The sequence below is a fragment of the Aedes aegypti genome, chromosome 3 (assembly GCF_002204515.2).
Source record: "Aedes aegypti strain LVP_AGWG chromosome 3, AaegL5.0 Primary Assembly, whole genome shotgun sequence".
NCBI lineage: Eukaryota > Metazoa > Arthropoda > Insecta > Diptera > Culicidae > Aedes > Aedes aegypti.
In genome coordinates this window covers 122,500,613-122,522,544 of record NC_035109.1, presented here as the reverse complement: position 1 = coordinate 122,522,544, position 21,932 = coordinate 122,500,613, and the positions used below count along the sequence as shown (strand labels likewise).

General features: G+C 35.7%; 1 protein-coding gene across 1 annotated transcript in view; it reads right to left on the bottom strand.

Moving 5' to 3' along the window:
- The window catches only part of LOC5572569 (dynein heavy chain 5, axonemal), a gene marked incomplete at its 5' end in the record, with an annotated part of 89,757 nt that overhangs the window by 15,541 nt on the left and 52,284 nt on the right, over positions 1 to 21,932 (bottom strand). Inside the window, 3 exons of the mRNA XM_001654035.2 lie at positions 12,119 to 12,175; positions 12,254 to 12,349; positions 13,602 to 13,758. Coding sequence (XP_001654085.2) covers positions 12,119 to 12,175; positions 12,254 to 12,349; positions 13,602 to 13,758 — 310 coding nt within the window. The remainder of the gene's footprint in view (positions 1 to 12,118; positions 12,176 to 12,253; positions 12,350 to 13,601; positions 13,759 to 21,932) is intronic.

The following is a 21,932-nucleotide window of genomic DNA, read 5'->3' as shown; positions in this document are numbered from 1 at the left end:
GTAGTAGCAGCATCGGAATGAACGGATTTAATATAAGCCCAACTTATTTTTTAAAAAATTAAAATAAAATATGTTGTGTTTAGTGTTTTTTTTTTGCTATTTGAAAATAAAAAAAAAACATACCTTTTAAATCTAATAACAGTCATCAAAATGTTTTTTTTTCTATCTTTATTAACGAGATTTTTAATCTCGGGACCAACGCCTTTACTTCCCTTCCGAAGGAAGTCGTCACTATAACTCTTACGTTATAAATGACTATGTCGGGGATGGGATTCGATCCCAGGTCCTCGGCGTGAGAGGCATGTGTTCTCACCTTTACACCACGTCCTTCCTCATCAAAATGTTTATTTCAAACAATAAATTAGTTTGCGACAAACTCAAGACTGGTAACTTCAAACTAATATTTCCTGTTTGAAACAACCTAAACTATTGGTTGTTTTTACAAATGTCAAACAAAACAACCAACGTTTAGTTTGAATCTAATAAAATTTTGTTGATTTTATATGTGAAACCTCAAAATAAATAACCAAAAAATTAGTTTGTTTCAACCACCACACAAGGCTGCGTCAAACTAAAATTTTGTTTGTGCAATATTCAACCCAAATTTTAGTTTGAAATTAAGTAATATTTGGTTGTGTTTACCATATTTTTTTCTCCGTGTTCGTGCACGAATTACTTCAAATGGATATTTACGTTGATGTTTTCAGAGGTCCCTTCAAGAGTTTTCCATAGTTTAATTTTTTTTTTCAAAAACGACTTCAAAATTCCTCAATGAATTTGTTCAAAATATTTTGAAGTTAATATTATAGTAATTTATCAAGACTTAAGACTTGAAAAAATCATCAAATAATTTGTTTTTATATACGTATGTTATTTGATATACAGTGAGGAAACTGATCATACTAGAACACCACGAGATTAAACTATGAAATTTTGCTACAAGAAATAGTTTTTCTTGGATAGGATATTCTTATGAAAAATATTTACCAGGAATAAATTTGTTGCAAGTTCAGAATTGTGAAATGTTTGCTTTAATTAAAAAAATGTTTTAGTACATTTTTAGAGACATCTCGCCTTGGTTCCCCTCGAAATTTGATCTTTTTATGTCGTTACAGGTCATCGTTGGTCCGCTCAATGTTGATCAGCAGCAAAAGAACAAAAATATTATACAGTAGAATGTTTAGGAAAAGATGCTTCTAACCATAAACATTTTTTATCGCTTACTTCGTCCAAACAGCGGTTTTTACGGTTCAATAAAGCCAACATTATATATAACACTTGTTTAAATCATCAAAATACCGCATATTTTCATTATTTAGAGTTACTGAATCCATTGCCGGTTTGAATAATATCATAGTATTTACGTCTAGTTTTAAGATATCGGCTCTTGAAAATGCATTATATAACGATTTCTGATACTTTTCTCGTAAGTTTATTAGCTTTTATTGCGATTTATTTGTTTAATTTATCGCGTCATTCAATCTTTAAAAGTGAAAGATTAATTTTAAATCTAATTCATAATACTTTCGTTGATCGAAAGTGATTTTTGGATTTTTTTTTTAATAACGTATCGCATGCAATATAAAGAAACAAAGAATTTTTACAAAGTTTTTACAAAGGCGGCGACTAAATGCTTTTATGCTACTTGTCTGCTAGTGGTCATAGCTTCCAGCAGAGGTTTTCGCATTGCATTTGTAGTCAGCTTTTGACAGTAACTGAAGCGGTTTACGACTTATTCATTCTTCCGTAGCATCGGTTTGCTTTGATGCTTCGAATCGTACTAAGTAAATTAATTCATAGTTCTAGTAACAGCGATTTTAAGCTTCTTCTTTTCACAACGGAAAAACAGTGAGAGTTTATCTTGGAGAAAAATAACATCGCAGCTAACCCTTGCGTTAAAAAATATGTTTTTAATGAGACTCTTTATGAGCGTCCAATAAACTACGAAAAATATTCAAATATTAAAGAATAGCCAAAAGAAGGAAAAATCTCTTATGAAAATGTAAGCGAGTATGATGCAAACAATTATTATATCAGTAAAGCTACATAGAATTGCCGATGATTTGAAGAAGATAAAATTCCCAATTAAAAATAACCTTAATTATTGCCAATATTTATGGAACCAGTACAAAACGAAAGAATAGCCAAAAGAAAAGAAAGAAAAATTCTGATGAAAATCACTTGAAACCCTAGCAGCATAAGCATAGCAAAGATAAGCAATTAGAGCGGAATTAAAAGGTACAAGGTACTTGTAGTAAGATCATAGTAGGCAGACTTAGGGTAAAAGATAAGATTGACAGTTAGGGATGTTCATTCTGTAATAAACCACTGAAAGCTGAAGACGTTGTTTCACTACAATTCAGAAGTGGGATAAGCCATGCAGGAACGGAGTCGAAAAAATTTCATGGAATCAGGAAGTTTTGCTTCGATCGGAGAAAACACTGCGGAAACTGGAGTCTGAACTGTAGCTGAGAGATATAAGATGTCGGGAAATTCACTTCACGTAGGCGGATCACTTGCTGCAGGTATCGTCGTTTCAAGCGCAATGAATGCTGCTGCTGCCGCTGTTCAACCATCAACCGGATTAGCGTCGAATTGCGCGGATAACGGAGGTGTGCAGTTGATCGAGTTGTTCCAGTGAAATTTTTTGACCATTTCAAACCAGCAGAAATCTCCTCAATGTTGCCATCGTTTTTTGGAGACACTGGAGAAGATGTAAGCCATTTCATATCCGTTGTAGAAAATACGAAACGTGTGTTGGGTGTGAATGAGTTCATCATGAAGCTTGTCGTTATTCAAAATTTGAAAGGGAAGGCTAAACTCTGGTTGCACTCGCAGGTGGATTTTATGTTGAAAAATTACAACGAAATCATACGAAGCTTGAGGGAGTTTTACGATAGTCCTGTGAACACAATTGAGATTCGAAGACTGTTGGAAAAGAAGACCTGGAGTGGAAAATTTGAAACGTTTATGGAATACTGTCAAGACAAAAAAAATATCGCCCAAAAATTGAAGATGCAAGAATCTGAAATTGTCGAATACATAGTTGAAAGAATATTGAATCCAGTACTGAAAAATCAAGCACGAATGATGAATTTCAAAACGGTTGAAGAGATTGTTCAAGCTTTTCGTATGATAGGAAATGACTCAAGATTGGAGACGTTTTCAAGGAGGCCTGTGAAATGCTATTGCTGTAACCAATTTGGACATATTGCTGCCTATTGCTGGAAGAAACGAAATGTTGTTGGACCATATCGGTGTGAGACGAACGCTTGCTGTCAATCAATATCAAGAAACATTGCGGCTGCAGTAAAGAACGACTTAGTAACTTCAGGAGATGGACGTAACGGACAGATAGAATTTCAGCTTATTAATATAAATAACATTTTTAGAGCTTTATACGATACAGGAAGTCCGATTTCACTAATACGACGAGGTTTAGTTAAGAAATCAGAAATATCTAAATTCAATGAAAAACAAATGTATCGGAGTATTAGTGGAAACAGACTTAAGATATTAGGAGTTTTTCAAAGCGAAGTTATTATTCAAAGTATTCATTTCAAGATTAAAATTTCACGTTATTGCTGATAAGCACATGGGACTCTACGATGCCATAATTGGAAGAGATGTAATCATGCGTCCAGATATTCGAACGGTCATCGAAAATGGTATTCAGATTTTTGAAGTCGAGAAAGGATATTTACAGATTGAAGATCCATCTAACACAAATGTAAAACAACACAAAATATTTAATATTGATTCTGATACGTACCAAACACTATCGTCGAATATTGGAGAAATATCAGATGATAGAAAGGCAAAATTTTTAGAATGTTTTAAAACTAAATATTATTTTAACAACAAACCATCCAAACCAGTATCAGAATATGAAATGACTATTGCATTGAAAAAGGAGGAATATTTTCATTTTAAACCAAGAAGATTATCTATTGACCAGAAAAACAAAGTTGAGGTAAAAATAAAAGAGCTGTTGAAAGATGGAATCATTAAAGAAAGTAATTCACCCTATGCTAGTCCAATAGTAATAATTCCTAAAAAATGTAATGAATTTAGATTATGTGTAGATTATAGGAAACTAAACAAAAACACCGTTAGAGATAACTACCCTTTACCTGTTATTGACGATTTAGTTGATACACTGAAAAATAAGGAAATATTTTCGATTATTGATCTAAAATCTGGTTTCATTCATCAGATTAGAATAGCAACAGAGTCAACTAAGTACACTTCTTTTGTAACGCCAAATGGACAATATGAATATTTGCGTGTTCCTTTCGGATTGTGTAACGCCCTTTTCCAAAGATTTATAAACAAAATGTTCAAAGAATTGATTGATGATGGTAAAATTATAGTTTATATTGACGATATTCTTATTGCAAGTACAAGTTTTGATGAACACATAGATATTTTAGGAAAAGTTTTTCAAATATTAAATGATAATTTATTAGAAATAAATTTGAGTAAATGTCAATTTCTTTTCGAAGAAATTGATTATTTGGGATACACAATTAATAAATTTGGAAAGAAATTGAATAAGTCTCATGTTGATAGTATATCTAATTTCCCAGTTCAAAAAAATAATAGAGACGTTCAAAGGTTTTAGGTCTTACAAGCTATTTCAGGGAGTTTGTACAAAATTTTGCAACCATCGCGAGACCTTTGTATATTCTTTTGAAAAAAGATGCAAAATTCGATTTTGGTAAAGAACAATTAGATGCTTTTAATTCATTGAAAAATAAATTGATTTCGTCACCGATACTTGCTACTTTCGATCCACAGGCTGAAACACAACTTCATTGTGATGCAAGCTCTTTTGGATTTGGAGCTATTTTGCTTCAAAAACAAAAGGACAACAACTTTCATCCTGTTAGTTATTTTAATAGAAAAACAGACGAATTTGAGTCAAAATTGCACAGCTTCGAACTCGAAACATTAGCCGTGGTTTATGCAATAAAAAGATTTCATATTTATTTAGCCGGTACACATTTTAAAATTTTTACAGATTGCAATGCATTAGTTCAGACTTTGTCAAAAAAGAATGTAAATCCGAAGATTTGCAGATGGGCATTGTTTTTAGAGAGTTATGATTTTGATTTAGAGTACAGAGATGGCTCAAAAATGCAACATATTGATGCTTTAAGCCGTCAAAATACTAATTTACTGAGGAGGAATTAGTCCATAAAAAAGAAGATAAATTAGGCAAAGAAAACTATGTAAATAAAACTGTTAATATTTTAAATGATTGTGATATTGAACAAAATATTATTGTGGCGCAAGAACAAGATGTTAAATTTTTGAATATTAAAGAATTACTTGAGCGATCTACATTTCCAGATTTTGAGCTAATCAATGGAATTCTTTTTAGAAAAGAAGGTCAGAAACGTTTATTAGTTGTTCCAAAATTAATGATCGATACTGTCATTAAACTATGTCACGGCAATTGTGGACACATTGGAATAGAAAAAACTTTATATGAAATAAGAAAGCAATTTTGGTTTAGTAGAATGAAAAAAATGGTGAAAAATTATATAAACAATTGTCTGACATGTATTTTTTACAGCCCTGCTGGGAGAAAAGAAGGGTTCGTCAATATTATTGATAAAGGAAATAAACCGTTCGAAACTGTTCATTTAGACTACTATGGACCAATACAATTATCTTCTTCAAATAGAGCAAAATATATTTTGGTAATTATAGATGGGTTCACAAAGTTTACGAATTTTTTTCCATCAAAATCAACAAGCTCAGATGAAACTATTCGCCATTTGACAAATTACATGAACTTTTACAGTAAACCTAACAGAATTATCACAGATAGAGGTACTTGTTTTACTTCACAAAAATTCAAAGATTTTACTACCATCAATCAACTCGAACACATTAAAACTGCTGCGTATACTCCTGAAGCTAACGGTCAAGTTGAGCGTGTAAATAAAACTTTAACTCCTATGCTTGCAAAAATGTGCAATGAAACAGCTAAACCGTGGAATGAATTGTTATCAAAATTGGAATTTATATTTAATAATACTTTTAATAGGTCAATAGGTATTTATCCTAGCGTGTTATTATTTGGTGTGCAACAAAATAATTTGGACTGTGAAAGTCATAATATTTCGAATTTTATTGCAAATAGGCAGATGTCAACTAGTTTAACGAGTTTGACAGATATCCGAGAAAATGCTCAAAGACATAATATTAGAAGTCAACTTTGTAACAAAAGAAATGCAGATAAGAAACGAAAAAAGAGCACAGTATATGCAGAGGGTGATTTCATAGTTCTGAAAACTGGCGAAACACATAAATTAGCTCCTAAGTATAAAGGTCCGTATAAAATTCATAAAGTTTTGCCGAACGATAGGTACGTTGTAACTGATTTAGATGGATTTCAAATTGCAAATATCCCATTCAATTCGGTTTGCTCTCCTCAAAATATGAGGAAATGGATGAGTGATTACATATCTGACAACAGTGATATCGATGAGGACATCGATAGTGTCAGGATGCCCGAGATGTAGTAAGATCATAGTAGGCAGACTTAGGGTAAAAGATAAGATTGACAGTAAGGGATGTTCATTCTGTAATAAACCACTGAAAGCTGAAGACGTTGTTTCACTACAGTACTCCAATCTACTTTTTTGTTCCCCTAGCATACCGTTGGTAACCCAGGAACAAACCAACGATCCAAGTCTTGACGCGAGTTCACAACTTTGTTTTGAATGGCCGGACACCGAAGGAAGCACCACCCTAGACAACGAACTAGCATGCAACGCCCAGAAGTTCCGTACTGTAGTAGGAATCGAACCCACACTCCTTGACTCGATGCGACTAAATACCTGGTAACACTAACCGCATGGCAGTGAAGCTCACAAAATTTTGTATAGAGACGGCAATCATGTTGATCCAATCGATTTAATCAAAATTTAATCGTGAAATTTTTAACAATCTATATTCTACATGATTAAGATTAAGTCTTATTTTTCATGCTAGGTGGATTGAATCATATTCGGTAAAGCATACACACAGAGAAATAGATTGTAAGGTCAACAGAATATTTGGTTAAACTTGACAAACCTGTTTGTCATCTCAGGGATAACAAACGTGTCTAACAGCAACGCCCGCTGGCCCGTTGGAGAACCCTTCCGTACATATGCCCGCTTCGCCATTCCGGCGAGAGTTCCGGCCGCACAACCGTCATCAACAACCAACGGCAGCGGTATGTACCTAAGGTAAAGATCGGACAACTGGGTATAAAAATTGATCCAGTCACTGATTGGTGGTACCGGTATGATCATTAGAATAGGACACACTTAACAAAATACACTTCATTGTCACAATTAGGGAATTTTAAAATAAATGCACAAGTAAAGTGAAAGTTCCGTGAGTTTTTGTATTCGCGAAAAGACCTTGTTTACCCAGTAGCTAGCCGACCCTGGGATTGCCGGAGAGTCTCTTGTGTCCTGAGTTGGCCTGGCACCAAAGATGGTAAGAAGAAAAAAAAGATAACCGATTCCCGTCTTTTCTAGGCGACATGAATAGCTCCGCTCTGGAGAGTCAAAAGCCAACTAATATGCAGCTTTCTCCTAGTGATCACCAAATGTTGAGGTGTTCGTTTATAACATTCACGCTTGAAAAAAAACATTCAGCTCAAACGGGGATGTCTGATATTGCCAATCATCTCTAAATGGCATAAAATGTGACAAAAATAAGAAAAAAAACACATGAACATTTTTTATCATGTATAAAAATTACTCAAATTTTGTGTTGGTCCAGAAGAGCCTGATGTTATGTGAGTCGAATTCACTTCTATGTAACACTTTTTAAGCGCGGTTGTTTAGATTTTATTCATTTTTTTATTGTCGTCAATCATGTTTGTAGACCGTTACAGAGAGTTTCTTATGCGCTAGTTACACTTCTACATTCAATTACCTAATTTTTCTTCTTAAGATAATGTGCGGAAGTATTGTTTTAGGTTCGCTTTGGACCAAGTTAAGTCGATTGAATTGTAATGTTTATTATAAGTAGTCATCATTTGGTTCATTGGCCCAAATTTTGCATAATTAGTACGGTGATAGTTGATTGCAAATAGTTCTCGATGGCGTAAACGTCTGGATGGTACATAAAAGTTTAATTTAGATAATAATTCTGGTGAATCAACTTTATGGGATACAATATCGTTTATAAATGAAATCATGGCATATTCACGACGCTCTCTTAGTGTTTGAATATTAATCAACATACATCTAGCTTTATAAAATGGTAATGGAAATTCTGTCCAACCTAATTTGCGAAGAGCATATAATAAAAATTGTTTTTGCACCGACTCTATCCTTTCATCATGTACTGTTGAAAAAGGTGACCAAATTATGCTGCAATATTCAAGTATTGATCTAACATAAGCAATGAACAATGTTTTTATTGTGTATGGATCATTGAAGTTATAAGCGAAGCGTTTAATGAAGCCTAACATATTATTAACTTTATTTATCATAGTGTTATAGTGATCAATGAAAGTAAGTTTTGAGTCTAAAATTATGCCTAAGTCTCTGATTCTATTACATTTTACAATATTTTGATTGCCTAAAGTTATCGTTACATTGGGAATGTCTCTTTTCCTGTTAAAAGATATCAGGTTACATTTTTTACATTCAGTTGTAGTAGGCTTTTCTGACACCACGTGTGGAAGATTTGTACTTCGTGTTTAAAAGTATGTATGTCCTGTGCAGTTTTTATTTCCAAATAAAGTTTCATATCGTCAGCATAGATTAATACTTTTATTCTGTCAAGAATAAACGACAAACCGTTCACAAACAGTATAAACAAAACGGACCTAAATGAGAGCCTTGTGGAACCCCTGAAGTGGCATGTATTGGAGTTGACTTTTTTCCTTTGAATTTCACTATTAGCTCGCGAGTGGTTAAATATGATTCAATCCATTTCAGCAATTTGGCTTCAATACCAATTTTTTGTAGTTTAAATATAAGCATGGGTATATCAACACGGTCAAATGCTTTACTAAAATCTGTGTATAAAGCTTCTACATGATTTCCATTTTCCATAGCACTCAACGAATAGTTTACAAATTCGAGCAAATTAGTGGCTGTCGAACGCCCGTTAAAAAAGCCGTGCTGCGCTGTAGTTATTCTGTTTTTGATTTGGATGAATACTTTTTCATTTATGATAGCCTCAAAGAGCTTCGGAATGCACGAAATAAGGGCAATGCCACGATAGTTAATAATATCAGATTTTTTGCCAGATTTGAAAATGGGAACAAGGTATGAGCTTTTCCACATCTTTGGAAAGACTCCAGACTCCAGTGACATATTAAAGAGCCAAAATAAGGGAGTATTTAATTCAATTGCTAAAGTCTTCATGAAGATTGGTGGAACTCCATCCGGTCCATTTCCTTTGGTTGCATCCAAGTTTTTCAAACCATTCAATATTTCATGCACATTTATATGACTGATACCAACATCGTTAGGAAATTCAGGATGGAAATCGAAATATTCATAATCACGATCAGCTTCAGAGTATGTTGTGTATACTTCTTGAAAAAATTTTGAAAATAAGTTACATATATCTTGTGAGGTATGGCCAACCTTTTCATTAAAATACATTGTAGAAGGAAAGTTATTGGATTTTAGTTTAGATTTAACATAGTTGAATAAATTCTTTGGACAGTTTTTGATTTCTTGCTCAGTTTTGGAGTTGTAGCTTTCATATGCCAATCGCATTGCTGAGTTGAGTTGTACGCTCATATTCAAATATACTTGTAAATTCTCTTGACTTTTATGCTTTTTGTAAATTTTATGTAGTTTCTGTTTACGATTCTTCAAATTTATTATTTCTTTATTGAACCAAACAGGATGTTTTGAAAAACCATTACACCTTCTTTTAATGATTGGTACTTCTTCTAATATTATTTTGAACAAACAGTTGTAGAAAACTTCTGTTGTATTATTTACATCATCTTTGCTTCTCAAAATCGATTGCCAGTTAATGTTATTTAATTTATTTCTAATGTTGTCATAGTTAGCTGAATTAAAGTCGAATATTTCCTCAAATTCATTGTCAATATAGAAATCTGTATTAGAAATAAACTGAGAAAATTCTATTGCCGTATGAAACACTTCATTTTTCCAAAGTGGAGTCAATGCCTCATTAACACAAAAGTCATCAGAGACGTTTGTCAGCAAGAGATCAAGATAACAGTTTTGTTGATTTTTTACATGATTGATTTGATTAAGTAGTGTTACTTGAATAACGTGTCGCCGGTAAAATATATGGCAACATAAAGAGTCGATCATCTATTTCCTTTTAACCATCTTTGCTGGCACTGTAAGCTTTCCCGCTTAGTTTCAATTGTATTCACTCAGTTTGACATGTTTGTTAATCCAATCATTATTTTTGTCAAGTTGACTATCTTGTTTGTTGCATCGATAATGTTTGGTTAGGAATGGTTTAGATTCCATTTCGATGTTTTTTTTTTCCTTCATTCAAAAAAATAAGGCGTTCGTTCTAGTATGCAATTAGGATATATAAGCAAATGAAATCACGAAAAAAATCATAAAATCATGTCCATTCCCCTTCATGTTCTTGTGTACGCTTATTTTGATGGCATTACATACATTAAAGATTGAAGAATGAGTTTTTACTATAGGGTAATAAGCTTGTACTTGCATTACAATACTAGCTTGTATGGAACATATCTCAAAATTTCTACGTAGTAATTTCCATATAAACCTACATTGTCTTTGGGCCACCTTCAAATCAACACCTAGAAAGCTGAAAATTTAACAGAACACTATTTTTATGATAAATATGGTAAGGAAGATATGGGAGATTGGATTCTCAAACATTTTTAAATGTTGAACCGCCCTAATGATTATGTGTTCACTAAGGATGTTAACGCCACGATAGTTCCTGATGTCGATAATGTCGGAGAAGTGCCGTCCATCATTCAGAACGTGGTCGATTTGTGATTCTGTCTGCTGTGGTGATCTCCAGGTGTATCGGTATGTAAGGCTGTACTGGAAGTAGGTGAATGGTCATATTCTTGGAGGCGGCAAAATCGATTAGTCGTAGGCCGTTTTCGTTCGTCAGCCGGTGGGCGCTGAACTTTCCAATCGTCGGTCTGAATTCCTCCTCCTGGCCAACCTGAGCGTTTAGATCTCCTATGATGATTTTTACATCGTGGCTTGGGCAGCTGTCGTACTCGCGTTCGAGCTGCGCGTAAAAAGCGTAGTTTTCATCATCATACGATACCGAATCCACGGTCCTTCAGCACATCGGCGAGTATGCGTGGGCTCCCGATGAAGTTGAGAGATTTACAGTTCTGCGTACCGAGCTTCCAATCGCTAGTCCCTTTACGTCGCTGTGGTCTTCGCCGATTGTCCCGATTGGTATTCTCTTGTTGATTATTCGTTGCTTGATTTTTTTACGGTTGGCTTGCAGGGCCTGACACCAACCCTCTAAATGTTCGGACGGCCATAGTGCGCAGTTTAGCTTAGAGTCCTTCTCTGGCACTCGGGCGATGATCAGCCGCCTCTGACATGTGGAACAGTTGTGAGCCGCTCCTAACATGCGCTCCAGGTAGAAGCAAAAGCAAAAGCAACGTCCACCCTTTCCTGTCAGCATACGACCAAAGTTCCCACCGGGGTTGGTTACCCGATCTTCCCTGAGGTTGCTCGGACCCCGGCCAGTACCACGAGGATGTAGGAATAGAAGTTGATGGGCAAGAGGCTAAGGACCACACAAAGGGGTCTATTTTATTCCTGCAGGTACGCGAGGTACCAATATGCCATGCCCAGCCATTTACCGTGCCCCGTCTTCTGCGGAAAATTCTAGAGCATGTCCAAAATGAACTGGTAGCTTTACTTGTCACATACTCAACATGAGCATTCCAATTCAGTTTACAATCAAAAATTACATCCAACTGTCACATAGCTAAACACTTATTCCATTTACGTCAAATTTAATATTTCAATAACTCTTAACAAATACGTAAATGAAGGTTGCAGTGTATATTTAACTGTTTGAAAATTCAATTTGAGATCTTTCTAATAAACTTACCTACCCCATCAATAAATATTGTACGCACCTGTCTCATAGCTGTTAAAAACCCTTGTGGGTTGAAGAATCCCGTCATCCAGAAAACCTGCATGGCAAAAAGGTGGGTAACGAGTCAATGAAACATTGATACAGATCTTCAATTTCAACAACAAAAAAAACTCACCTTAGGGCGATCGCTGCTTATCCAAGCGCGGAATTGTTGGTTCCGTTCCAGTAGTTCAGTGTACCAGAATCCAAGCGTGGTAGATTCCCATGATATCTAGACCAAACAAATTAGACAAACAATTCTATTTTATCCAGCAGCTGAGCTGCCAAAGATATTCCTTTGATGAGCGATAATGACGCCATTATCAGATAAGTTGTTTTCGCAGAAAAGGGAAAGGATAGAAAGCAAATTGTGAAAAAAAACGGTGTTCCCTTAGTGGACAGTCCCCTATAGTCGCACTAGTGGCTTTTTACGGCCGTTTTGCTATAAATCTTTTTGAAACATTTTTTGACATGAAGGTCAAGAGCTATTTATCTAAGTACCATTGATACACAGCTTGATTTTGTTCAAAATATTATCGAAATATTTAGTTTTGCTTAAAATTTGAGCTCCCTTGCGCCTATAGTAAACCTATTGTTTTATAGTAGCACTACTGAAACAAACTATCTTTTATCATACGAAATAATTGATGAAATAAGAACTTTTTTACATCAAACGAAAGCTTTCCATCCACACTTTGTAGGAAAAATATAAAAGTTTTGTAAAGATACGGGTTTGATAAGTATTTTGCCAACGCTGTGATGCTAGTGCTACTATAAGAACAGAAATTAGAAATAGTGCTACTATAGGCACATGTATTCCTATAGTGGCACACGCGATAATAAATACAGTCATATCTCCCTTACTCGATACTGAAGGGACCATCGAGTTAGGGAGGTATCGAGATACAGAACACAAAACCAGTGCAACTGCGATCAAAGGGACCATCGAGTTAGCCATGAAAACCAACTTTTACTATGGTTCTCTAACTCGATATCGAGATACGGAATATCGAGTAAGGGAGAGTTAACTGTACAAAAATTAGAGTTTTCGTAGTTTTCATATTTTTCCAACAAACCCAAGATAAAAAGCTTTCAGATGATGTAAAAATAATGACGCTAGCGATATTTTTCGATTTTATACGAATATTTGTTCTTAGCTATGCGGCTATTGGTACATCGACCCTACATACCATATTTTCTACAAAAAGAAACCGACAAGATTGCACTGCAAGTTATTTGTTTTTTCTTCCGATGCGCAGGTTGATGGGCAAATGAATAGCAATTTAAATTAAATATTAAGCGACAAACTCCTCTCGTGCTGCAACACAAGTACCTCCTCCGCAAACGTCGTGTTGAAACGTAATCTTCGTAGCACCGCAAGCTATTATTGCAAGACAAACGACACTCAAACGAAATCAACGAACATTTAAAGCTTCCAGCTACTTTAAGCCTTAACACATGAAGTTACCGAACGAAAACTTTACCTTTTGCCACTTTTCCGGAATCCTTGCATCGTACATGGCGTCCAGGGATTGCCTCAGGTAATGGCTCATAACAATCGTCCCGTCGATGGCCAGCTTCAGGTCGCACAGGTTGGTATAAACGGTATTGATTACTCGCTGCACTCGGTCAATTTCCTGCCTGCAATTGAATAAAATCGAGAAAAAGGTTGAATTTCCATCGCTATGCATCAGTGGAGAAAAAAAAGGTGCACAATCTTCGGAAGGCATCAAAAAGGATAAATATGTACACTGGGGATATAGGTAGATATAGGTCAGGGATCGAACCACCTACTGCTGGGAAGCAATTAGCAGCCAGGGCGTAATGAGGTCGAGAAATCATACCCTAATTGGAGGAATTGAAATCGGATGCAGTCCACTGGACCACTGTAGAGGGTGATGATGACCCAGTTAGAGACAGTGGAATGGGGGTGGTGATTGAGATCAAAGATTCCAGAACATGAACATTGATTGATTGATTGGGATAATATTCTCAATTCATTTACTTGAAGTTGATGACGATAGATTATTAATCATGACAATGATGATAACTCACAATATTTTGATTGAATTGGATTTGGATTGGATTTGGATTGGATTTGGATTGGATTTGGATTGGATTTGGATTGGATTTGGATTGGATTTGGATTGGATTTGGATTGGATTTGGATTGGATTTGGATTGGATTTGGATTGGATTTGGATTGGATTTGGATTGGATTTGGATTGGATTTGGATTGGATTTGGATTGGATTTGGATTGGATTTGGATTGGATTTGGATTGGATTTGGATTGGATTTGGATTGGATTTGGATTGGATTTGGATTGGATTTGGATTGGATTTGGATTGGATTTGGATTGGATTTGGATTGGATTTGGATTGGATTTGGATTGGATTTGGATTGGATTTGGATTGGATTTGGATTGGATTTGGATTGGATTTGGATTGGATTTGGATTGGATTTGGATTGGATTTGGATTGGATTTGGATTGGATTTGGATTGGATTTGGATTGGATTTGGATTGGATTTGGATTGGATTTGGATTGGATTTGGATTGGATTTGGATTGGATTTGGATTGGATTTGGATTGGATTTGGATTGGATTTGGATTGGATTTGGATTGGATTTGGATTGGATTTGGATTGGATTTGGATTGGATTTGGATTGGATTTGGATTGGATTTGGATTGGATTTGGATTGGATTTGGATTGGATTTGGATTGGATTTGGATTGGATTTGGATTGGATTTGGATTGGATTTGGATTGGATTTGGATTGGATTTGGATTGGATTGGATTGGATTGGATTTGGATTGGATTTGGATTGGATTTGGATTGGATTTGGATTGGATTTGGATTGGATTTGGATTGGATTTGGATTGGATTTGGATTGGATTTGGATTGGATTTGGATTGGATTTGGATTGGATTTGGATTGGATTTGGATTGGATTTGGATTGGATTTGGATTGGATTTGGATTGGATTTGGATTGGATTTGGATTGGATTTGGATTGGATTTGGATTGGATTTGGATTGGATTTGGATTGGATTGGATTGGATTGGATTTGGATTGGATTTGGATTGGATTTGGATTGGATTTGGATTGGATTTGGATTGGATTTGGATTGGATTTGGATTGGATTTGGATTGGATTTGGATTGGATTTGGATTGGATTTGGATTGGATTTGGATTGGATTTGGATTGGATTTGGATTGGATTTGGATTGGATTGGATTTGGATTGGATTTGGATTGGATTTGGATTGGATTTGGATTGGATTTGGATTGGATTTGGATTGGATTTGGATTGGATTTGGATTGGATTTGGATTGGATTTGGATTGGATTTGGATTGGATTTGGATTGGATTTGGATTGGATTTGGATTGGATTTGGATTGGATTTGGATTGGATTGGATTTGGATTGGATTTGGATTGGATTTGGATTGGATTTGGATTGGATTTGGATTGGATTTGGATTGGATTTGGATTGGATTTGGATTGGATTTGGATTGGATTTGGATTGGATTTGGATTGGATTTGGATTGGATTGGATTTGGATTGGATTTGGATTGGATTTGGATTGGATTTGGATTGGATTTGGATTGGATTTGGATTGGATTTGGATTGGATTTGGATTGGATTTGGATTGGATTTGGATTGGATTTGGATTGGATTTGGATTGGATTTGGATTGGATTTGGATTGGATTTGGATTGGATTTGGATTGGATTTGGATTGGATTTGGATTGGATTTGGATTGGATTTGGATTGGATTTGGATTGGATTTGGATTGGATTTGGATTGGATTTGGATTGGATTTGGATTGGATTTGGATTGGATTTGGATTGGATTTGGATTGGATTTGGATTGGATTTGGATTGGATTTGGATTGGATTTGGATTGGATTTGGATTGGATTTGGATTGGATTTGGATTGGATTTGGATTGGATTTGGATTGGATTTGGATTGGATTTGGATTGGATTTGGATTGGATTTGGATTGGATTTGGATTGGATTTGGATTGGATTTGGATTGGATTTGGATTGGATTTGGATTGGATTTGGATTGGATTTGGATTGGATTTGGATTGGATTTGGATTGGATTTGGATTGGATTTGGATTGGATTTGGATTGGATTTGGATTGGATTTGGATTGGATTTGGATTGGATTTGGATTGGATTTGGATTGGATTTGGATTTGGATTGGATTGGATTGGATTTGGATTGGATTTGGATTGGATTTGGATTGGATTTGGATTGGATTTGGATTGGATTTGGATTGGATTTGGATTGGATTTGGATTGGATTTGGATTGGATTGGATTTGGTTTGGATTGGATTGATTGGATTGGATTTGGATTGGATTTGGATTGGATTTGGATTGGATTTGGATTGGATTTGGATTGGATTGGATTGTTGGATTGGATTGGATTGGATTTGGATTGGATTTGGATTGGATTTGGATTGGGATTTGGATTGGATTTGGATTGGATTTGGATTGGATTTGGATTGGATTTGGATTGGATTTGGATTGGATTTGGATTGGATTTGGATTGGATTTGGATGGATTTGGATTGGATTTTGGATTGGATTTGGATTGGAATTTGGATTGGATTTGTGATTGGATGATTGGATTGGATTTGGATTGGATTTGGATTGGATTTGGATTGGATTTGGATTGGATTTGGATTGGATTGGATTTGGATTTGGATTTGGATTGGATTGGGATTGGATTTGGATTGGATTGGATTGGTTTGGATTGGATTTGGATCTGGATTTGGATTGATTGGATTGGATTTGGATTGGATTTGGATTTGGATTTGGATTTGATTTGGATGGGATTTGGAATTGTTGGATTGGATGTGGATTGGAAGCGTTCTCTAGGAAGGAAGGAAATAGTAGAAACAGCCATCCATTTTTTTTCTGGAATTTATATATCAGTTTTAAAAACATGCTTGCTTATCTGCATTTTTATTTTTTGCGAAAATGCTGCGAAGAAATCATGCTTGTGATGTTATTGTTCAGTTATAGTATACATGCTAATTCGAAAAATGTGCATTTGTAAGGATCAAATTGGCACGTAGGGGAACACGGGGCAGTATGGACACCCTAAGGAATTTTCCTAATTTGACTGTAAAGACACGAAGATTATACAGTTTTCAATATGCAGTATGCTTTTTACAGTTCTCAAGCATTTGTTAAACATTGTTGCAAAATTTTGAAAAAAATATTTTGTTTGCAAAAATGGGTTTAACAAAAGCTCATATTTGGTAGTCACCATCAAGCTAGCGGGGCAAAGTGGACACCCCCATGGGGCAGTATGGACACCTTAACGTTTATAGGAAAATTGTCCCACGATCATTCCCAAACCTCGAAAAATGAAGTACACATTCAGGAAACCATAGCGATAGATCACTGTTCCACTGAAAACATGGTTAAAACCAATTTACGACATTTTTCGTAGTGATGCCTTAAATATTGCCTCCAGATTAGTTTTCATACAGAACTGACGATTTTCAACCGATTTGTGGTTCCGAATCATAATCATTGCATTGCATGCTTAATTGTTTTTGGATAGTTTTGTGTATGAAGTTACATTTCTTTTTCTTTAAAGTGTCAGCTCTACTTTGTCACTCGGTGTCCATATTGCCCCAACAGTAAAGGAAATTTTCATATAAGTTTTTCAGTGTCTCAAAGTAGCAGAAAAAAATCTACTATATTTTTGAATTTAGCATAAATAATTGAAGATTCAGTCAAGAGCTACATTTTCGGTCAACTTGCAGTCATTTTCCTATGAAATCTTATTTGGTAAGGTGTGAATGTTATAATTTTTAAACCCAATAAAATCATGCTCCATTTTATGGTTTAAAATCAATGTATAAAACATTTTTCCTGAAATTTTAGTGGACAACTTACTCTTTCGACAGGCAACTGAAATATTGTTTGCATCTAAAGTGTAAAATTATTCGCATATGCGAAGATACAGGGGGTGTCCATTCTGCCCCGGGTGTCCATACTGCCCCCGATACCCCTAACTACAGCGTAGCATTAAGCCCCAAACACAATGTGAACGGCAGCACGGTACACGGAGTGGTTGTTTTGCCTCACGAGTTGATTAAAGTTTAATTCCTTCAATACGTTTTTTAAGGACAAACTCTATAATTTTTTTGCATGGAATACAAACTTTGGGAGTGCACAAGGCGATTCTCGGTGATAGTTTCAAATATTTTGTTGTTTATCGACCTGAAAAATGATCTAGAAATTAGCATAAAATTGCAACGAGAACAGCAAAAAATCTTTTTTTTTTTTTTGAGTTTTTCACGATTTTCGTCAGCAAAAAACTTAAAAATATAAATAGAGAAGCATTTTGATACATTTTCTATTATCTCGGATGAAAAACAGCGTACCAAAGCACGTCATTCGTTCGAATCGTGGGTGACGCGTTTTACCCTAACGGCGCAATTTATGCCCAGTTCCCCAATACGCAAGCATGATTGCGGATGCGTGCGCGCGCTCGGCTTACGCCGAATTCAGGTGGAGCGTTTTACCCCGCAAAAACAAAAATGTAGATAAGCAAGCATTTTTTACAAATTGATTTATCAACTCCAGAAAAAAAAAATGGATGGCTGTTTCTACCATTTGATAGAAAACTTGTTTGTCTATGAGATAATATTAAAAAAAGAGCATATAATAATGTAATCCATGGGTAAAAACGCTTCTTTCCTAAGACGGCGCGTTTTGCCCCCAGTTACCCTATATAGATTTCCAATTATTTTCTCAAACCGGAAAATATCATCATGTTACCATTCATATATTGGATTCCAAAATGGTGGCCGATCCAAACCCTTTTAAACCGTTGATCAATCATATTGGGAACCGAATTCGGTACAGGATCAAAATTCGTACACTTCAGGGTTCTGAATTATCGTATCAATGATGCGAAATCTACGATTTTTCGCACGTAAGGTAAAAAGGTGTAATACGCCCCCCCCCCCCTTAAGGAAAAACTGCTCTATCGCAGAAGCAAATGCATCGCTTCTAAAGTTTTCTATGTCAATGTGTCACTTACTTAGTTGGCCATGCTCTGCACGCAACTTTCTCTTTTCAGGTTGCGTTAAAAAAGTGCACACGATGTTTTTTTCTGAACGGTCTCAATGTTTACGTTTCAAAACAACCCGGGCAATATGCCCCTCCCATAGAAAAAAGGTCCACAGCGTTGTAGAAATGTTTCCAAGGAGAATTCCACCAGCTGCTAAAATGGTCCATAAGCAGTCGTCTTCCGGTAAAAGTTTTTGTATTAAGTACAATAGTAAAGAATGGGCTTCATCCCCCCTGAGGCTTGTTTATCAAAAGCAAAATTTTAAACCAAAAACCTGATTTTAGATATTTTTAGAATTTGTATTGATATTTTATACTTTTCAAAGAACATATGTGCGAAACATCATTTTTTCGCGAATATTTAATATATGTAATCATATTTACGTGTGAAAGAAGCCTCAATCCCGTGAAAAAGAAGAGGGGCGTATTGCCCCGTTGGGGCGTATTACACCGAGTTACCCTAAGGAGAATGCTTTTTCACTTCCTTCTTAGAGAGTTAGGAATAAAACACGTGTTGCTAGTTTAACGATCAGTACAGGAATTAATGTACCGTAAAACGGGGTATCTTTGATAGTTTTTTCGAAGAAAACTTGAATATTTTTGCATGCTGTTTCAAAGATTTACAATTTATATTTTTAAAACAAGTACTGGCATCCTAGCTATCGATTACAGTCGATAAATTGGCAAAAGATTCATTTTGAATGGATATATAATATTTCATATAATCGAAAGTTGGTTTTCTGTTTTGGGGTAACTTTGATAATGGAGTATGATTCGAATAAAATTGAATAAATAACGAACATTTGTAGGGCATTGCATACCTCTAGGCGTTTAACGTTATATGGGAATTTCTGACATAGATTACAAAAATGGTCCCAGTTTGTGAATATGCTTTTCGCTAAGAGATTTGAGATCGTATTCAAGTTCTATGATAACTAGGCTATCAAAGATAAGTGGCCAACTATTCAAAACTACATCAAATAGTGATCGTAGAACAGATTGTTTGTAAGCGTTTTGAAAATGCTAAAATTGTGTAAATTTTTTAAATTCGTATAAAAAGCCTAAAATGTTCTTGATTCAAATGAAAACCGCTCTTACATGAAGTGTCATACTAATATTCTTTAGTTTTGCATTCGTTTTGCTTAACTGATTAACAGAAATTATGATATTTCATTTAGTATGCAGTGTGTTACGCACTATCAAAGTTACCCGCATTATCAAAGTTACCCCGTTTTACGGTATTTCAATATAGCACGCATAAGGATATTTATCAAGGCTACCACGATGTGTACATCTAACACTCCTCCTCACAGGTGGTATATCTTGATTATTTCAGTCCAGCATTTGTCCGGAAATGTTGAAGTTTTATTCTTGAAAGCGGATTTGTCATCATGTCAGCTAACTGCTCAGCGGTCGGAGAATAGTGCACAGAAATAATGTTTTGCTTTTTCAAATCCTTAGTAAATGCATACTTGGTGTCAATATGCTTTGACCTTCTCTTGATCTTTTCTCCATCCAGTTGATGTATGCAACTCTGGTTATCCTCCAGTATTTTGATAGGTGCAGTAGCTTCACCAAAATCAGCCAATAACTTTCTCAGCCACAGCAGTTCTTGACAGGACTCTGCCAACGCTACGAATTCCGCTTCAGTTGATGATAGTGCTACACAGTTCTGTTTTCTGGCTCCCCATGATACAAGGCCACCACCGAAGAAAATCAGGTAGCCGGAGTTAGATTTTCGGTCATTGCAATCACCAGCCCAGTCAGCATCTACATAACATTTCAGGGGCTCGGTCGTTGTTCCAAGTTGTAACTTCAAGTCTTTAGTGGCGTTGAGGTATCTTACTACACGTTTGGCTTCGTTCCAATCAGCTACCGTGGGATTGTTGACCCTTCTTCCTAAAATTGAAGCCGCAATCGCTATATCCGGTCTTGTCATCACAGAAACGTAAAGCAATCCTCCAATCAAACTCTGGTAGTCATCAGCATTTGGCAGTAGTTCGCTTCTCTCCTCCTTTGGCTGAACAAATCCCGGATCCATGGGGATGGACGATAATTTCGCCTCACTCAATCCAAATCTTGCAGCTAATTTCGAAATGTACGCAGTTTGACTGATTGAGAACTTTCCGTCGACTTCATCAACCTCATTCCCAGGAAAAAAGTAAGGTTTCCTAACAATGACAACTTGAATTTCTTCTTCAAATTGGACATAATAATTTTGAATTCCGCTTCATTCTTACAGGCAATCACCATGTCATCTACATAAACAGCAATAAAATCAATTTCTCCGTTTCGCTCTCTCTTGTACAAACACGGATCCGACTTGCAAGGCAGGAAATTCATCTTTTGCATAACGTTGTCTAGAGTTTTGTTCCAGACTCTTCCGGCTTGCTTCAATCCGTAAATACTCCTTTTCAATCGGCAGACGTTGTTAGATTCAATTTTCATTCCAGCTGGGGGCCTCATGTATATAACTTCGTCAAGTTCACCGTACAAATAAGCTGACTTCACGTCGACGTGTTTCACAAATAGCTTCCTTTGACTGGCTATGGTCAACAGTATACGAAAGGTCGGTTGCTTGACAACTGGAGCAAATACTTCTTCATAATCGGTGCCATATCGTTGAGAAAAGCCTTGAGACACCAATCTTGCTTTGTAGCGTATCAATGCACCATCTTGATCGTTTTTCTTTTTAAAAATCCATCTGCTTCCCACAGCCGT